The following is a 20,909-nucleotide window of genomic DNA, read 5'->3' as shown; positions in this document are numbered from 1 at the left end:
TGCATCACTCTGTACTAGCTACTTGCTGGTGCCTGTACTGTATGTAAATGTATGCAGACTTCTTTCTTTGTTCCTTTGTACTTTCTCTCTCAGAGATTTCACTGGCATCAAAGAGGAGCAGGATGAAAGAGTTTCCCAAAATGCAAGCGTTGGAGAAAAACATGTCTAAGTCTGAAATGTGTCAATAATGGAAAAAAATGCACCCTCTTCAATTTAAGCAGGGCGTTAGATATTGCTAATCCCCAAAAAACTGCTATTACCTAAAAAATAATGTATTCTGATTACAGATCATTGTAAATAAGGGTAATTAGATGATTACATCACCGAATTAATGTGCGTTTGATGCAGGTGAAAAATGTATCTTTCTGCAGTATGACATTTTTTAACTTCTTTCTTTTACCATCAATTTATTCTTGCCTACTCCCTTTTTCATCTATAAAACACAGTTCCGTTCCTGTTCCACACAAATGTGCTAATGAGCAAACACCAAAGCAAACCAGACTTCACAGCGAATACACTGAACAAACATCGGGACCTCCCGCTGCTCCGTGAGCCGCGTCGCACTCCTTGTTCCTGTCCGGTCAGCATCAAGGCCTTAAGGCACTGACTGTCTGCTGACCCTCACCAGCTACACCGGACGCTCTACAGACCGCCTTCACATCTCCCTCTTTCTGTCACCCCAGGATGTCACATGTGCAGCACATAATCAGGTCAGTGTGTGTGTGTGTGTGTGTGTGTGTGTGTGTGTGTCCGTGTGTGTGTGTCCATTTAGCGTGAAGACCAACGTGATGGCAACAGTCGTGACAAGTCAAACTGGGGGACAGGAAATGTGCAACTCAACCCTTTACATTTACAGTTAGGCTAGATGACAGCACATGTTCTGCTTGAGGGATTCTAAATCAGACAAAAATCGTGTTAACCTGTCTGGAGCATTTTCTCAGATTAATGCCCTTCATATCTCACATCACATTATCTAAATCTGCTGCCAGGACCTAGACTTTCCCAAGCGTATAAAAAAGGTTTGAGCTTTTTCAAAAAGGACACACAAGGTCACAGAGCTAATATCGAACAGATCAGCCCTTCATCACATCTCACTTATTCATTTTCTCATGGAGCAGTTAAAGCTCCCCACAAAGAGGAATGTTTGAGCATGAGCAGCAAGAGCAGATGGATACAAAGTAGAGAGCTGCTGTTAAACAGAAAAGAATTCCTACTGACCCGATTGTTTTGTTACTTAATGATGACTCTAAATTACACCTGCTTGGGAGACAGAGGAAAATTTGGCTAGCCGGCTCAACTGCAACCAAGAAAATGATAGCTCAACGCTGGCTCCCCCCTCACTCGTTTTGTATAAAACAGCAGCCCGGTCTCATGGCAGTTCGTGGTATGGTCACGTTATTGAATCTATTAAGTCGTGGACAGGACACGTAAATGTCGTTTTTTTCGTGTGGCGATTACAAATTTTAAAGCAATGTATTTCAATGGGAAGCATATTTCGTGATCACAGAACAATGACGGTAGCGAGTAGTACTGATAAGGCGAAAGTCCGCGCAGGGAGGTTGGTCGGGGTGGAGACTCATTTCCCCGTTGTTGCGTCCCCCAGAGCAGGTTTGAAAATCGTGACCTGTACACGTTCAACATTCGTGGTGTGTACACGAAATAAACATCAAAATCGTGACCTGTACACAAATTAATAAATCAAAATAACGTGACTATTTCACGACCTGGCGTGAGACCGGGTTGAAAACAATGGTTGACGTATTTTCTAGACATAGTTATGCTTGAGCTCTCTACAGCAAGGATTAACAAAGCCAGATCATCGACTAAAGATCTATGGAAAAGCGCAGCAGCACAAATATCAGACCTAATGATCTCAGCATCACAAGAAGTAGAGGAGAGTGATTAGGCAAGGTGTGGTTTCTGTTTATTTGTTTGTTTTGTTTTTCTCGAGACCACAGAGGGTGGGGGGTGGGAGAGGGTAAACATGATCCATTTAGAATAAAAAGGTTTGGATGAAATAAAATTAGGCCATCTGACAAAAAAAACTCAACAAAAAAGTCCGCCTTGACCAAACTGCAATTTTTTTTTACGTAACTGGGGCATTGTGAGGCCTTCACAAAATATTAGAAAATGTTTGGTTTCTGCAGATGTTGTGTCTTTCAAATCCAGCATTTGGTTTTGCAGTTACGGTCTGTACCAGGGCTACAAGATTACACCTGCCACGCTCTCCTCACTCCCATTGTCACAGGGACAAAGCTGCAGATTGATAGGGCCAGCGGAACAGAGATGGCAAAACCACAACTGCATTCAAGAAGACAGAAGCTACTCTGACTGGAATGCGATATGCACGGGAAGTGTCGAGAAGCCTCGTTACATAAAGCTTTTCATAAAGTCATGAGTAACTAAGTATTTAAGAGCTAAATCTCAAAACTAGTAGTTAGTGTTGATAGATACTAAAACGACCACTTTTTTAGTTTGGGGATCCATTCATTTACAAACAATCTCTCCAATGTCCCTCAAAAAAGGGATAGTTTTTATTTTATTTTCACAGGCCATATATAAGACTATTTCCTTGAACCACAAAGGGTGAATAATGTCATTTTAATAAATCATTTCAGCAGTAATCAGAATCCAATCCTCTATTTGAGTAAGAGCATCACTCTGCTGTGAACCCTGAGCATAACTCTGTCCTTGTCAAACCCATTAACCTTCCTGAAGCCATGCGAGTCAGTGAGCTATAAGTCCACTGGCCTTTAAACACACACCCCCCATCTATTTCAACCAATGAAAAATTCCTGTGTTTCAAGTGGAAAGAAACAGCACATGGTCAGGTTTTATCTGCATAACTGCAGTGTGAGTCTACTCATTTACCTGCCAAATCTCTTAAGACAAAGACTATAAGATCTCACATTTGTAACATTTACGGGGTAAAAAGATTACACATGCCGTTAACAAACCTGGCATTGTATGGACTAAAAGAAAGTTTACAAAAAAAGACTAGACACGCATTTATATTGCTTTCATGTTTCATTATGAGTGAGATATTTCTCTGTCTCTTACGAGTAGGTTTTCTCTGATGAACGTGTGAAGCAGCATCTTGGCTATCGTGAGTTGACAGTTCAGAGAGAATAGGAAAGGCCTATGTGGGAGAAATAACACCCTGCCTTATCACACCTAAGCACCCACTTGGCTCCCCTCTAACGTGAGATGGTAAAACTTCATTATGTGTGCAACATAAATCATTATCAGGCTCTGTTATCACCACGATATTCTGACTTTTCCCCCTCAAGCAAGTTAGTGAGGAAGTTATTTCAGTCAGTCATTCATCATCCATCTAATCATTATTTGTTTCTGATGAGAGTTGAGCTGATTTTACAGGACAAATGTGTGTGTGAGAGAGACTCAAACTCACAATGTTACAACCATGACTGACGTACCACAGCTTAATTAATAAACAAAGCAAAAGAGTTGATTATACTTAGTTCATGTGGGAATTATTTGTAATCATGTCAAATATTTGTGCTTCATTTCACATCAATCCTTAAGATAATCAGACCTTATTTAATAAAATACTCATTTGTTTTAAAAAATTAAATTTGATGGCTGAATTAAACTGTGGTGATGCTTCACTTCTTCCTTATTAGGGTGGTTGTTATGAGTGTAATTTTAGTTCAATCAAACAGACCTCGGCTCAAAAGGTGGTTGAGTTTTGTTGGAGTCTTGTGTTTGAAAGCATTTCCAAGTTAATGCTGCAGTGGCCAATTGATCAGACAGACTCAGTCTCAAACTAAGATTTTATCTCACTATCTCTCCTGTGGCAGCAACAACATGCAGGGACTTTTCTTCAGACCACAGATCCTTACATAACCTTGCAGCTAGTACCTTATAGATTTATTAGAGTTCTATGTTGAGTCATGATTGTAGAAAATCTGTGACTCATCAACAGCCTTTTCACTCCTCTTAGGGATTAATTGATGGTACATCTGCTTATCATACTCAAAATTCCTGTCACAATCGCACAGTAAAAACAAACAATGAATAAAACAAACATCCCACTTCTACATGTTTGAGTGATGTCTCCTATCCAGCGGCTGTTTTTAGCAGAAAGATGCTCTTTTATGGCTGGTCCAGTCCCAGTGTCCGGGCCCTGCACTCACTCACAGACTCAAGTCCAGGATGGCTCCGGGTTTTATCCATAGTGAGAAAAGCAAGTTCTTCAGGTCTCTCTTGCAGACCTTTTCAGCCCTTTGTGCATACTTTTGATCAGTATGTATGGAATGTTAGTGCATTTACATAGGTAGTGCACAGCTTCCCTCTCTGGCGCACAGGCAATGCATGGGCAAAACAGCCAGCGGTAACGCTTTCTCGCTCTGAAATGATCTGTGATTGACCAAAGTATTTGGTCATGGCTAGATTTTCTAAAGCAAGGACACAGAACCAAGACGAGGTTCAGGAGTCAGGAGTTTGTCTCAGACCAGTTGAATTACAATATGCTGAAAGATTATGAAGTTTTTCCCCCAACAACGCCAAAAATAAAGTGCCTACCACAGCTTTAAAAGTAACTTTGAGGTGCTTGTACTGTACTAGAGTAAGGTTTCCATGTTATGCAACTTTATACTTGTACTCCACCACATTTTATAGAAAAATATTGTGCTTCTTACTCCACTATGTTAATTTGACAAAACAAAGAAACACTTGCACAATACACAATAGATGTGAGCCTTTCACTTTACTGGCCAAAGAAATTACTGTTATTTCACAATGTGCTGTTTCATTCCTCATTGAAAATGTGCAGCCCTGGCACCTTCTTGCACTCTGGCACCAACACACGCCAGTGCTTTGGTCCGGGGGGTGGATATTAGGACTGGGCTATAGATTTACTGAGGCTTTAAAGCCCCCCTCTATTTTGATTACAATCACTGTAGTTTCACAAAGTCACTCACTCACACAAAAACATGTGTGTTTGCTTCGACCTGAAACTGGCCGCCTTCCCGTTTCTTTAAAAAAACATGTGCAATTGACTGTGTTCTTGGAAAAACTTAACAGGGTCTGGCAGAGTCTGTCAAGTCTTAACGTTCTCCATAAAGTGGGGTAATTTCTACCCACTGGATTACCCAATTCATTCTTGTAAACCCACACACACTGCTTGCTTCATTGCTACTGCGAACCCAAAGGAAAAGCAATATGTTATGTGAGCTCCAACCGACCGCAACCCCAACCCCTCCTCTTCTACATCTCCAGCAGAGGTTACTGCAGTACAGCTTTCTAGCAAGCAAAAGGGGTGACTCAGGGTAAAAGCTCAAAAGAATTGGCATACAGTGCAAAGGTTTATTGAGTAATTGCCACAGTAGCCAGGCAGCAACAGCTAAAAGCTTGGTCTGAGCGCAGTAGCGGTGCGCTCAGGCATGTTGGGGACTAACATTAACATTAACAGCTCGTAACACTCCCGTTACATTAGGCAGGAGCAAGAAAACAACTTTGTCGAGCAGACGAAACCGCGTAATACGGGTCTGAGTAGAAGTTTCTTTCTCGCAGCTATTGTTGCATTTATAGGCCTCAATTAGTCAGGTGGCTGATATTGAGCTTGTTAAAGAAGCCCCCTGTGGAGAAAGGCTGAAGGAAAGTAGATACGAATACGACGACAGAGCAGAAAGAGTTGTGTTTATCATGCAGCGTTTATCTTCCAGGGGAGTTTAAGCTGAAAAGTGAGAGTCAAACTGAGCTGGCTCTTCAGCACGTGTTCAAACAAAAGCCTGCTGGCAGACATGCATGGAGACGGTAAGCTGCTTTTTTTGTGCCTGTTGCTGTTATGCAACCCTAGAGACAAAGCTCAATAGGAGTGTCTGTGAAAGCACCATGTGCGGGGGGGGCGGGTTTAGCGTCTGTTTATCTGACCCTCAGCTACCTGTCCACAGTTTCTGCACCAGGGCTGCAGACAGGCGATAAAATAAGATCCAGTTCAGTTTGGGTAACAGATCCACGAGTTTGAAGGTTTATTAGGAGCTCTTTCGTCGTGATGATCATGAGGTAAACATACAGAGGACATTAAGGCTGGGATCATATGCTTTTGGCCCTTTTCGATTCTTTCGTGATACATTTAATTTGTATTGCGATTTTTCCTTCTTCAAACAAAAGTTGAATAATACACTTCTAGAAACAATCGATCATTTATATAGACCTTTCTAAAAACTGTTTTAAAAAAAGAATGCACTTCACATCAGTCAGTCAGTCTGACATTTATTTCATTAAGTACATAAAGTATTTTCTGCATTTTCAGCTTTCGCTCCGTTTTGCTGGAAACGAATATGATGAAGTCGCCATCAGCAGTACCATAAAAACAAAGAAAATCGTGATACATACGATTTTCGATTCCCCCACCCCCTCACCCATCACCTAGAGGACATGAGCTCTGTGTCCTCCATGGCAGCCACAGCCCTGATCATCCCTGTGCAGCACATGGTGGGGGGTGCCCTATTTAATTCATCAGTCATCTTTCTGATTGATAGCTGCTGGGATGCACTTCTAAGTCAACTCATGCATGAGAGTAACCTGCTTTACTTGAGCTGCATAAACAACACAGACACATTCAAATTGTGAATGCAAATTAGGTCACATCTGACACATGGGGAACAACAGCAGATTTATGAGTGAGTTGGAGCCTGATTTCAGCTTATGAAGCACAAGATGTTATTTAAGCTCAGGAGGAGAAGAGCTGTAGGTAAAACGATGAGGCCTCCAGCAACAACACTGGAGCAAACATTCATACAGCTCAGGAATTGATGGTTTTGTTATTTAATTTGTATATATTATGCATGGAAATGGTTTGCATTAATTGACAGAAGTTGTGAGTGCAGCATTTTGATTTCAAGTGTTTAAACAAGTGTAGAAGTTGCAGTTGCAATGTTCCTATAGTCATGTTCTTTAGACACTGTACAACATTTATTTAGGGGGGAGGATGGTTCAGAAAAGTCAGGGGTTGGAACACTTTGGAGAAATGAAGTGTACCAATTCAAAAGTGTTGTTATTGTTATTATTATTATTATTATTATTATTATTATTATTATTATTATTATTATGGAATGGGTGTTATATTGCTGAAAGGGGGCTTCAGCCTGCCTCCCAACCCCAATCATTTTGGTATAATCCCTTACTGTATGAAAATAGAGATATCACATAATACAATAAATCAAGATTAAAATTAAAATTAATTAAAATGTGCAGTCTTAAAAACATGTCTAAACAGCCCTGAGAAAGAAAATTGAATGCATAGCTTAACTTTATAGCAAATAAATAAATGCCAGACTTTAAAATGATAAGTTCCGTAACATTTAAATATTAAATATGAATGTGCCTTTACAAAAGGACGCACACACACAAAGATATCCATATTTGGCTTCAAAGGTCAAGATATGAGCCGTCTGTGTTGAAACGCAGAGGAATGAATCAACACTTTGAAACCTGCACACACAGAAATTTCATATCAGCTGGTCAACAGCGAGGAAAAGCTCCCTTTGAAGCTGTTAAAGCTTGTGTACATGACATATTCGACACAACAGATGTTTATACTGTACAGGCTTTAAATCAACCTATTCTCACCTGCATGCAGTGGTTGGAGCACTCCGAAAGACTGGTGTAATGTTTTTATTTATATTCACACACATGCTCAAAGTCACATATAATGTGGAGGACCTTTGCCTTTGCCTTGAAGGAGGGTGAGAGTGAAACAATAACAGCAGCAATCTGACCTTAACTGCACCTTTAATATCTATACAGTCTCTTTGCTCTGTGCAACAACCCGTTGAAATCAGCCTCAGGCGTCATGGGAACCAGTCAGCACTATACTTTAGACAGTGGAAGGCTTCACTGAGCTTTTTTAAAGGCTTCACATTATAATACAAACAGGAACTAGACTGAGCCTAAAACTATTATTATAACCTAATGTGCGTGTGCATCAGATCACAAGACAAAGCTTTGCATGTGCAGAGGAAAATTCCCTTGGTTGTGTTGCCATTGTTATACGTCAGAGGTTTGTATATATATTCTGATGTGTGTTATTAAAAGGGTTCATTTGGCAGAACAAACTTCTGCCTCCCTTCCCTCTTAGATTTTCCTGCCTTTACCAGATTTCTCTTAAAAATAAGCTTTATGGAGTTAACCTAGTGCCTGGGTTGAAATCATAAACAATGCATAATGATAAAGTATATACCATTAGACACAGTCTATGGTTGTTGCACCTGTGGCCACATCCTATTGGGATGTGAAAGGGGCAAGAGATTGTTTGGGGATTGGGGTGGTATATGGTAGGAAATGTCATGCCAATACCAAAATCATACATGTTTGCAATTACTTGAAACATATAAAATAAGTTCTCCTATTTTAACACATGAAGACATAGAGGAACTATGCTTAAATAGAATAGAGTCTACAATTTGAAAAACTTTTATTTAAAATCAGGAACTATCTGATCAAATAAAAAGTAAACAACAATATCAATCTGAGCAGAAAATGAATGCCAGCTTTTGGTACTAGTTGTTGATATTCGGTTAATATCCCAAAATGCCTTTTAATCTTGGGTGCTATCCACCTTAACCCTGCTGTGGTTTAGGTTTTATTCTACAATGGATTTCTTTCTCCTTAACTGTTGAATATTTCTGCCCCATAGTCATTCTAAACAGATCCTTTTCTATGTCTGAAAACCTTATATATACCAACAATGTTTTTATATTTAGAAGTTTATGTGATTAAGCACCACTGGAATTCTGGAATTATCTTGATCTGATGTCACACTGTTGACATCTGGCAAGTTACCCAGAGAAAGCACAGTGTGTATAGTACAAGTGTTTCCCACAGTGCCTTTCATAAAACTGCAAATAGAGGCTCTAAAAGCAGACACTGGTAAATTAAGATCATTAATGATGACATGAAGTATATATAAATGCCAGAATCCTCATGAATTCAGCAAGAAATATGAAGAATAAGGTTTGTTCTACAAATATGCCAACATTTAAACAGTCCTTTCAAGTAGATCTGGGAACTGAAATCTCAAGACTCCCTTTGGTCAAAGATGATAGGTGGAATACACTCATCTTCAATATGTATGAAACATACAGACATGCTGTATTTAATTAAATTAGAGCAAATAAGGTATTCTGTCAAGGGGTCAGCTGACAAATGTATGTTGATATGGCAACCTTTCCTTGATGCTTTAGCCCCTGATGACTTTATGGCTGAGTGAAGATTTCAGTACATGCAACTAGCAGTGTTGGACGTGTAGTACTGAACCGTCTAGTGATTATATCATGGCATTGTTTATTGATGTTTTTTTTATTTCCTGTGCTGTCCATATGCATTTTAGTGCCCCGGATATCAATGTAAATAACTTGAGTTCATGTTTTGTAGATCTTGGTTTGTTGTACTGTTGTTTTTATTTTCAATATTGCTTAAGTTGATTACCCTCGGATGTTTTCACGGGTGGGGGAGGGGCCTGGGTATATACAAGCCCAATGTGTCCTCATGGTGAATTGTTAAGTCCTTTCCACACAGCCATGTGAAAAGATGACCCTAGGAAACTGCTGTCTTTGAAAGATCTTGCCGACTGCGTGTAAAGCATGCTTTCGTAAGTGTGAGGCGTACATGTTGTGTGACGTGAACTACTATGACAGCTCCGTGAAAGCCTGCGGACATGTCAGCCATTCCTAGAGGATTCCTTTTCATGCCAGCTTTCCCGTCCGGCTGGCAGAATATCTGGGTAGCTCCATTTCATACAGCTGGAGTGGAAAACGCTGACAGACACCTCTCTGTATATCCCATTAGATACCTCGCTGATATGGGCCCGACCTGCTCACATTTCACAACCAGGTGACAGGATCCCTTGAGATCACATGATACAGCAACTTCTTCAGCGAAAGATTGTAATAATTGTAACATAAATGCACTACTGCTTGATGTAGCCTAATAGGTTTTGTTGTAATGCTTTACACTGTAATGCAGCTCACACCACAGCTTAAAGCTCACAGTGTGTTTTAGTGGACCGAACACACAGCGGACCTATTCTTAGCATGTGGAAGGTTTTTGTGATGTTTCTGTCCATGCATGACCACAGAAACACTGTTAATACTTCAAAACTATTGGTTTTGTAGCTTGTATTTTACAACATCACAAGTTTTTGGGTGTATTTGTCATTCTTAACTGCCCATACATGTTATTTTCAGCACAGCTATAATACAGTTGTTGCAACAACAAAAAAGATCAGATAATGGACACAGGGAAAAGTCAGGATTCGATGTAAACCTACAAGCAATAGCTTCTTTGGAGGCTCACAATCTAGCACAAATATTAAACATCATACAAGAAAAAATCCATCGCAGAACAGGGAGATAGATGACTTTCTCCACTGACAGTAGCTGCAATAAACTATCATGTAATGTTAAAAAGGAGTCAGTGGGTGTCAAGGCGTAATATTTCTGATAAATCATTCCCTCAATTTCCTTTAAGTTTCCCTGTGGAGTTTTCTTAAACAAACAAACGTTATGTTTACAGTCAATGTTTCTTACCAAAAAGCATTGCGATTATCCTTGAGGTCTAACAAACATGCACCAAGTGGGAGAGAAATTCCTCCTCTTTCCTACTTTTAACTACAACTGAAAGGTTGATGTAAATGGTTTATCCTGCTTGGCTGTTTGTATTTATGGTCTGTACAATGATGTGGATGCGTTGTAAGGGAACAAAGTAAGTATTTCAAGGACACAAATTATTAAATTGAGGGAATGCACAGAACGCACATGAGATCGTAATTTGAGTCCTTGAACTAATAATCTAAAAATAATTGATTTATTCAGCTCTGTGCAGTGCAGAAGGGGACTTTTCAGAAAGAGGAACACAGGTTTTCCCAATTTACTAATCTTGCTAATACAAGATTCAGTCTGGAAACTTTTAACAGTGGCACTTAACTGCATGAAACCTACTCCTTCACCCCTCCACCTGCAATAGTTTAGATGCCAGCTGCAGCCAACACACTTACTCTCAAATTAACTCCTGGAATGCACTCAATATTACAAGCCGATGATAACAGAACAGTGTATGTGTATCGCAGGGTGGACATTTCCTTTAAGGCCCTGACACACCAACCCGATTATCGGCCGTCGGACAGTCTGGCGAGGTCAGTAACTTGAGTCTGTTCGGTGTGTTCCGTGCTGTCGTCAGTCTGAGGAGCCGTCGAGCCGACTCAATGGCCAATCTGATTGGTGGAGCACTAACCCGGAAATGATGAGCGGGATGAGCCCAACGCCTCTCAAAATCTGACAAAAATCTTTTAAACTGACCTTTGTCGATCTGAAATGAAGACAGATTCAGTAACTGCATGGCCTATTTCTCGCTTAAAAGTTTTTAAGAAACATGTTTCGGTGAACTAACTATTCGTAAAATATGAGATCATATTCCGACCGAGCCTGACGACAGCACGGAACACATTGAACAGACTCAAGTCACTGACCTCGCCAGACTGTCCGACGGCTGATAATCGGGTTGGTGTGCCAGGGCCTTAAGCTGGAGGTTAGTAATAGCATCCCTGTCTAGATGCCGACCAATGAGTAAAGAGCACCTTTAAACCCTCATGCAGGTGGTGCTAGCTGCTGTTTAGTATAAACAGGCCTCATCCATGCACAGATAAGAGAGCAGAATCAAAAGCACAGAAAACAATTAGATTATGTGAACAACAGCATGATACTATTAATTTGCAATTTAATTTTAAACACCCCCGCTGACAGAGCTGTGAAGTAAAATTTAACAATGACAGCTGTAAAAGGCGCAGATGGAAATAGCACGCTATCTCTACTGCAATCAGTCAGACTGGGTCAGAGACGCCCAGGTTGTAAAATACAGTTTGTGATCACACACAAGAAGGTAAATAACACAGCATCATTAAATCATTCATGCGTCCAGAGAAGGCGGAGCTGCGGGTCTCTACTATTCTCACAGCGGATGGGTAAGTTCAACTGGAATAACCTTTGATTAACAGCCACACAGATGAAATTATACTTCCCTCCAAGTGACACATCTGGGCGCATTCAGCCCCGACAAAACGTTTATTTAAACTGAAACAGTGGTGCGTTGAACACCCTGTTGTGTATGCAAGTGCACTGCCTTTTAAATACGAGGAGTTTATGTACATGTCACTGTGGATTTGGTAACAACTCTGACACCCAACAAACAAGAGAAAAAATACTTCAAAGCCTGTTGCACACAGTTTTAGACTGAATGTGCCCCTGTACTACTACAAACGTGCAGATGGGTTCAGTTCTGAGGCTGATGGGATGTCACTCGTTTTGTAGATATTTGTTTACAAACCGAAGTATTGGACAAATCAAAGCTGGTGATAGGACAAGGGATCCCCAACGTCTATAGGATTCATCCTCTGGTGACCATGAATGTCTGTGCAAAGTTTTCTGTCAATCCATCCATTTATTGCTGAGATATTTCAGGCTGGACCAAAGTGGTGGACCGACCAAACGACAGAGCTACATTACTATCCCTTGAGCCGTAGCTAAAATCAATGGACGTCTGCACAAATCATTATTTTGTATTCTAGGAATAAATGGGTGTGAATGAGTTTCCTTGAAAAGCTCTAAGCCTTGAGCAACAGGCACAGGAAGGGCCGCCGTGTTAAACCAACAAGTGGATCAAAGCTGACTGTCCCTGCTCCGTTTCCCCTCCAGGGAAATCTGAGTGGATGTCATTCCTCATAGGGCAGCTGTCAAAGCAGCAAACATGCCTGCTCTGCTGGATTATTATGAGTGTAAGTCATTAGGAGGATCCCCTCAAGACCGGCTTACTGCAAGTCACAACTTCACACAGGCTTATGAGGGGCAATGCTTTGGCTGACGGTTTGCCTTCTTTACAATCTTAGACATGAAAAACATCCAACAACTACGGGAGGTTTACTGCACAACAGACATCATGGTTACAGTGAGGTGATGATTTTTGGTTGTCTTTCATTTGACTGTAATAAAATTACCCTAGTGTGTGTGGCTGGCCTCTGATTTCCAGATTACATGAGAAAATTATACAACTGGAGATGAAACTATTAGTGATTTTTGTTTAAATTTCATGTAATTAGAAATGTAATATATTTTATTTTTTGAAATGCTAGACAAAACATCTATATTTAGGGCTTTGGCAACATTACATTTGTATTTTTCACTATTCTTTGACACTTTAAAAATGATTATCAAGAACATAGAATATAGATTTATCATTGGTAAAAATAGTCATTAGTTGCAGCATTAACCCCCTAGCAACATAACATATCTCACTTTATGGTTACCTAAGGATGTTACACTACTGTGATTGTTTCTAATTGTGTTTCTTCCATTTATCCTACTGGGTCAAATACAGAGCACTTTACAGAAAACGAGTCTGCAGTACATTTATGTTTTAAGTGAAAAACACACTTGTTTATTAGTAGTTTACATGTTAGAGTACATGAGCACTGCAGTTCTAAAAAAAGCTGCATATTGTGGGATTATTTTGATATATTGTTTTGAAAATTAAAGGATTTTAAACATTACAAACTTTTTAATGTGATTTTTAATATTTTAGTAAATATCTGTGTTTCATTATTTGGCTCTGTTCTATTCAAGTGTACTAGTTAGCCAAGCCAAAGCAGCTAAATGGAATCCAGCCATAATTACTTTCACCTGCGATTTTTTTTTTTTTTAACTGCTATATGTCAAAATGTCTTCTGCTTATTGCAATATTAGTGTGTCACCCCTGGCTGTACGTGTCTACGCGACATTGACACATGAATGCAAGTAATAACACATGCAAGGAATTCCGGTTAACACCCAAGTGCAGAAAACAGCATCTGCCCACCACGTTCAACCTCACATATTCATTCGCGCTGGAGAATTAGCGCCGTGAAAAATGAATGCAGTTTTGCCTGACCCAGGCTGCCTCATTTTCATCACTGTGTAAAGCAGAAGGAGGCAGGTCCTGGAAATAGAAAATGGAGCAATTACAGGAATGGGTGCTGCGTGTGCTGCTGGTGCACCACAGAGTGTGGATTCACTTCAGGAGGTCTACCGTTCTGCAAAAATCGAGCCAAGATTGCAGGGGGTCGTTGATACAGTAATCTTCGGTCAAGGCTGGACTCATAAAATAATCCAGTGTGACAGGTCAGGGTGGACTGTGTCTCTGGTGGATGTACCGTAACTCCCACTGTGCTGTTATGACAGAGGATCACTCTTTAGAGCAGGTGACAGGAACTATAAGGTTGCCATGGAGTAAACTGGTTAGCTGCGGGCTACAACTTGAGCCCAGTTTAGTTTGAGCTTAAACTTATTTACATTTTGATAAATTAGCAGTTAGTTTGAAGTGTACTCATGGATACACAGATAGCTATCACTGGAGTACTTTGATACTGAACGGATTAATGGATGTTATACAGAAATAACGATATGCTCCATAAGTGTACGTCACACTGATTCTAGTCTAGCATCCACAGCGCTGAGGAGTAAGGTCTGGCTCAACCACAGATAAATACTGGGATATGAGGAAAATACTCTTTTGGTTGTTTGCATTTCTTTACCAATCACAATCATCTTGGGCGGCGTTAAGTTCCGAATGCAGCGCAGTGGCTCTCTCCAAACTTGCTCAGAGGTTAATCTAGTTGTGAAGGGGCAAAACTGGTATTATCCCAGCAACTTACAACCGTTGATCCAGACTACACTGATTCTAATAGTATCATGATCAAATCGTATATAGAGAGATATTGTGACACACAATTATGTTGTCTAAACTGATAACAAGCACATACTAAATCGAATTTATCAAACTATTGTCCAAATCTGATTACTCTGTATTTTTGTGGATGCATGTAAACAATTAGTGTATGGTCTGAAAATGTTATTTTTTATAATATTCAGTAGTTTTACATTTGTCACGTATTTAATTCACACAGGAGTATACATAAATATGCTTTAACATGTGGTTATTTCATATAGACTATTTTTTTTTACCAGAAAACATGTTATATTGTCATATATATGCCTATCATTATCAAGATATGAAATGACCTTTAATGGGATGGGGCCATATCGCCCAACCCTAATGTGTATCACGTTTTTGTGTTCAGATTTGACTATGGTAGGACAGTGAGAAGGTGTACGGATTTTTGACCCTAATTGTGAGAATTGGGTGTTAAAAAGGTTTTTAAGCACTGACAGAGCGTCCTAGAGCTGGGTGTCACTGCCACTGTTGCAGCTCCAACTGTTGACGGTGTTAACCAGCAGGTCGAACTACAAAAAATAACTTCTCAGCAAGCACCTGTCCCTTTCACCTCACACAGTATATTTGCCTCAGTTTGAAAACCTCTGCTTAAGTGCATCCAATGTCTGATCTCAATACATGTTGTGCAATACTTCTTCATGGAAAGATGAATAAGATTTATTTTTATGCAAAGATAAAGATAAATTGTAAATAAAAGAGCATTGGTTGCAGATTCATGTCTCAACAGCAATATTGTGTGAGTCACTACGTTGTCTGTAAAATGTCTTGCGTTAGCCTGAATGGCCACATTCTGGGAAGATGACAGATGACTCCATCAGTGGATACGTGCCACCAGTCAGCAATTCATGTAACTGTAACAAAGAGAGCTGCAAGGTTGTATGTCAACACTTTATGCAACAATTATCCACCTACTTTTTCAACTTCAGGGAAATATTTGTTTTTGTTTTTCACGCAAACATCTATGCCAGGAAAGGTTTTAACAATAAACTCAGTGAAAAAACACTGCCTTTACAGTTGTAATGCTTCAGCTCACACAGCTTTGCTTTCCAATCACACCAGCAATGCAATGCAATGCTGTGTGTGTTGAGTCAAGAAGGATAAAGTGACTTTGAAGGCAACACATTCATCTACTTTAAAAATGTTAAACCATTCCCACCTGAGAAAACAAAAAAGGGAATGCCATGGTCTGACCCTGTGACTGTGTTTATTGTGATGCCTGAGCTGAATAACAGATATGACAGCGTGTCTTCTGAACTTTCACCCAGTGACTTATTTACTGGGGTGGCTGTGCATCAGAGGTAGAGAGGGTCAGACCTCAACCACAAGATTGGCGGTTCGATCCCAGGCCTCCTCTATTGTCCTTGAGCAAGACACTGAACCCCAAGCTGCTCCCCGGACGATATGTGGCTGTCCACTGCTACGGACGCTTAGGATGGGTTAAATGCAGCCATTGAATTTTTCTACATTATACTGTATGACTGTATGTGACCAATAATAAAATGTATTCTTCTATTAAGAATCCATTTGCATTTACAGCCTGCCCCTCAGACACACCCAGACCTGCTGGAGAGAAAAGGGAGCAGTGCAAGACACTTTTTATCAGTTCCTAACTGTACTGTACATATCTATCAACACCAGGGAGACCATACAAGATATAGTGGCTATGGTTTTAACCTGTTGGAGCTGCTTTATGTTGGGAACAGTTATTGGCTCAGCTTGTCCCCACAGAGATAATGTCCCACGGGTTTATTTTGTTATTCTTGAAGCCTGGCGACTGAGATGTTCTTATTATTTTGCATTATTAAAACAAAATGCCTCTTCAAGGCTAAATCATCCACAATCATTCAGTGAGCTACGTCAAGGTGAGCACTTACATGAAAGACTGACAGTAAATGATGGGTTTTAACTGGTGTGAATAAGTGCAGCTCCAATGACATTACCAACAGTAACAGAAATATAGACACACTGATGATAAGGGTGATACTTATTTTCGGACACGCTGTTGGATGCTGCCTAACGAATCTCTCGCTTTCTCTCCCTGACCCTGTCTTTTACTGGTTGAAGCCTGAAAATATTGTAAACAAATTATTAACATAACTAATTACACTGGTCGGACTGTTGAGCTCTGTTTCAGACCGATACCTCCAGTTCAGGTTGGTCCTCATCACGTGCCTTTTTCAGTTGTGGAAAATACTTTTCAATACTCATCTGGATTGAAGCAGCAAACATTCAGTGTAAGAGTAAAAAAATGACATAAAATTATTTATAATACATTTATTTTATTGACAGCTGCTATATAGTGTTTTGACCTTGACAACCCAACTGCATTTTACCGCAAACTTGCAACTAAAGCAGGCGCAATCGCTTGTTTGCTAAAAGTCGAGTCGGTGATTTTGAATGTGTGATTGTGTAAAGGTGTTCACGAGGAGCTGTGTGTGTGTGTGTGTGTGTGTGTGTGTGTGTGTGTGTGTGTGTGTGTGTGTGTGTGTGTGTGTGTGTGTTTGTGTAAGTGAGACAAGTGACAGAGACGAGGAGAGCAGGGAAAGGAAACGCAGAAGAACGTGTTTTAAATAGCGTTAAATAAAATAATTAATATCGAAATGCAATGTGCGGCGGCCGGTGTTGATAGTGAGGCGCACCGCCACACATTAGTCTATGTGTGGGAAACATTGTAATGAGTTTAGTCTGATGTAATGTAAACCAGAGGAACCTGGTTCATCACACTGAACATACATTTGCGTTATGTTACTTTAATGACATATGCTGATATCAGAAAGTTATTGCTATTGATATTACACATATATATATATATATATATATATATATATATATATATATGGATTTTACTGTAGCAACCAGCCATAAATGACTGATGCTCTTGGTGGGGGGTAAATGTAAATGTGTCAGTAGAGGTAGCCCAGATGGGTATCAATAAGTGGAAAAACACCAGGGTGGGGTAGGTAGTGTGTGTGTTTTTGAAGGCTCAATGGCACAGAAAGAGCAGAGTGAGGTCAGGTGGTAGCAGCGTTCAGAGGACGCCGTGTGTGTTCGAAAGATAACTTCAATTTAAATACTCAGCCTTATCTGGAGCTGTTAGACGAGCCAACGCCCGCTGCTTCACAAAAAGACATTCAAGATGTCGGTTTCTTCTCTCTGATCATATCTAACTGTAGTTTTGTTAATGTCTTATACTCTTCACATGGTGTACGTGGACAGGTAATAGCAGCTGAGAAAGACACAGAAAACTGGACTGTGTTTCATGTCTCCGATGTTGGCATTAAACAAAGATGGCATCATTTATGGGGGATAAAGCTTTAGGCGAGGCCACTGGGTTATTTCTAATGTTGCTAATGTATTGTCTGCACTGGTGCTGACCCAAAAGGTGGCATAGTCTTAAATAAAGCTGTGGATCTGGGACAGACAGTCACTTGTAGCCTGCAGTAATATTAAAAAAAGAACGAATTGTCTTGTTCTTCTGCCACAAACACACAGTAGCCTACAGCTGCTCATTCAAATCAAATCCATTACCAAGTTATTTGAACATGCTGTGAATGATTTTGGAAAAGAGCTGCAACAAGAAATTTGCTCGTTTTTTTTTCTTCCTTCTCATAATGGAGCATCTTTGGATGTATGACACGTTGTACAGACAGTAAATCAATCTGAGACTAATTTCTTTGCATGAATCAAATAAGAGCTGAAACAATTAGTGGATTGACAGACAATTGCAACTATTTTGATAATTTATTAATTGTGTAAGATTACCAAAGATTCCTGGGTTCCAGCTATTAAATTGGGAGGATTTGTGACTTTTCTTTGTCTTAGGTGATAGTAAGCGGGCAACAAACTATTTTGAAGAAGTCACCTTCATCTTGCTGATAATGGCTCTGCTTTTATACGGTTTCCTGACATTGTATGGACCAAACATTGAATACAAACATAAGAAAGAGGAAAGCAATTCCAATAATCAAAATTGTTCAGTTAGTTCTAGGGCTGCAAACTATATTCAGAATCTGATACCAGCTAATGTTTGATTTCCAGAAAAATTTGACTGAAGTTGCCCTTCATATTTTGAATGATGTGATACATTCTAGGATACAGCTTTCTTGCATACCTGCTTTTATGATACAACATGTAATGTAAGGTTACAAACTGAAGGAGTCAGACAAGTTGTACACACCCACAGTATAGTGTGATTTGCAATCCCTAAATAAGAGCCATATTCAAGATCCTGAACAGAAATGCTCCTGACACAGAATTGAGAAGAAACAGCAGTGGTGGGGGTGAAAATAGCATATATTCCCGTCACACTGAAATAGACATTGTGTGGGCTAAGCACATCAACGGATATGCCACTGTGTTATTTATGTAGGGATGGTGCAAAACACCATGGGGCAATAATACCTCGGCCTGGCTCAAGGATTGCATGAGGATGTCCAGCACGATCAGAGAGGGCGACTTGATTCATTTCATGCTCAAAGAGAAGATTAGTTTATTTTTAGAAAAGACACAGACACACACACACCGACCAACCTGCTCTTTCCGTTTCTGCCAGCGGCCGCACGGGCTCTCCTCCAAGATTTCACTCTCATCCTCGCTCTCCTCCTCTTTCCCCTCCGATCCTGATTTCCTCTCCGGGACGGACATCGTCATTTTAACGCCGTATATTTCCCAAAGACCACCTCCCTGCCCCCGGCCCTCCCTGAACTGTCTGTTGTGTTGTTGTGGATTAGAAGAGCCGAGCGGTAGCGCAGAGACGGTCCGCCGCTTGTCTGCGCACGCAGTGAAGAACCCCCCACCCCCCGCCCCGAGGGCACCGGGCCGCTCCTTGGCGCTCAGAACATCTTGCAGAGAAAAACAAACTGAGATCTTGCTTAAAACAGGCGCTCCTCAGTCTGTGAACCCCCTCACCTGGTTCAGATTAAAAAAAACTAGCACATTGCAAGGTCGCTGGACTGAAGTGAACAGGGTGGGGAAATAGCCTATATCCCAGACTCCATGCGCCCTGAAGGCTGCATGCAAAATAGGTTGCGAAATGGTTTTCAGTTTGTTCACACTGAAGCACCGCAGGAGTGAAAGCTCGGCCGGTGAAGTGAAATGATCGCCGCTGAGACCACTGCGTTCATTGATCGCCTCAGATATCGTCTGTTTTATGAGGAAGAGTTCGTTTTTCAGTTGTTGTTGGATCTGAAGCCGCGAGCTGAGCTCCTGCCAGGCACCGTGCGCATGGAGATGGAGCACAATACCGTAAAGACACCAGTACGTGCGCACAATATATTTCGGTTAGAAACCGAGCTTGTCTGGAAGATGACGCAAACGCATTTAAAGGACAATCACCACCACCTCAATCTGAAGCATGTCACACTTTTGAATGGGCCAACCAAACTTTCATTTATTTATTTATTTATGTTTACAATTTTTTTTTTTATTAGGCGATGCTTTTCAACAAAGACAGCTCCAACAATACAGTAGCCAAATAACCAAACATCCGACTTATATCCATGATATATGATGTACAGAGCACATTTAGGCTACTTAAATAGATAATTACACACTCACAATTAATATGTTATGGTAGTATAAATGGAAAGATATCATATCTATGTAGCCCAAATACTGTAAATATAACGCCCAGTATAATACAGTAGACAGTGATGCAACAGATAATCAGGAGAAAAATAAGGAAAAATAAATACTTTTAGAAAATAATAATCCTTTTGACAGAAATAAATAAAGTATATATATACACTGAACAAAATTATAAACTCAACACTGTTGTTTTTGCCCCCATTGTTCATGAGCTAAACTCAATGATCTAAGACTTTTTCTACTGTATGTACACAAAAGGCTTATTTCTCTCAAATATTGTTCACAAATCTGTCTAGATCTGTGTTTGTGAGCACTTCTCCTTTGCCGAGAGGATCCATCCACTTTACAGATGTGGCATATCAAGATGCTGATTAGACAGCATGATTATTGTACAGGTGTGCCTTAGGCTGGCCACAATAAAAGGCAACTCTAAAATGTGCAGTTTTACTATTGTGTGCTATTTTTTATTTTTTACTGACTCCCACCCCTGGACCCTCCCAATACAGTAAAACTGCACATTTTAGAGTGTTGTGTTTATA

At 40.3% G+C, this 20,909-nt stretch overlaps 1 protein-coding gene across 2 annotated transcripts in view; it reads right to left on the bottom strand.

Annotated features, from left to right (window-relative positions):
• nrbp2b (nuclear receptor binding protein 2b) overlaps window positions 1–20,028 on the bottom strand; it is a 34,151-nt gene extending 14,123 nt beyond the window's left edge. For both annotated transcript variants that reach the window (XM_028569729.1, XM_028569730.1), the window contains exon 1: window positions 19,315–20,028. In XM_028569729.1, coding sequence (XP_028425530.1) covers window positions 19,315–19,434 — 120 coding nt within the window. In that variant the 5' untranslated portion in view covers window positions 19,435–20,028. The remainder of the gene's footprint in view (window positions 1–19,314) is intronic.
• Between the last annotated feature and the right edge of the window lie 881 nt (window positions 20,029–20,909).

This window comes from Perca flavescens, chromosome 22 (genome assembly GCF_004354835.1).
Source record: "Perca flavescens isolate YP-PL-M2 chromosome 22, PFLA_1.0, whole genome shotgun sequence".
NCBI classification, from domain to species: domain Eukaryota; kingdom Metazoa; phylum Chordata; class Actinopteri; order Perciformes; family Percidae; genus Perca; species Perca flavescens.
This window is presented reverse-complemented; position numbering and strand designations above follow the sequence as displayed.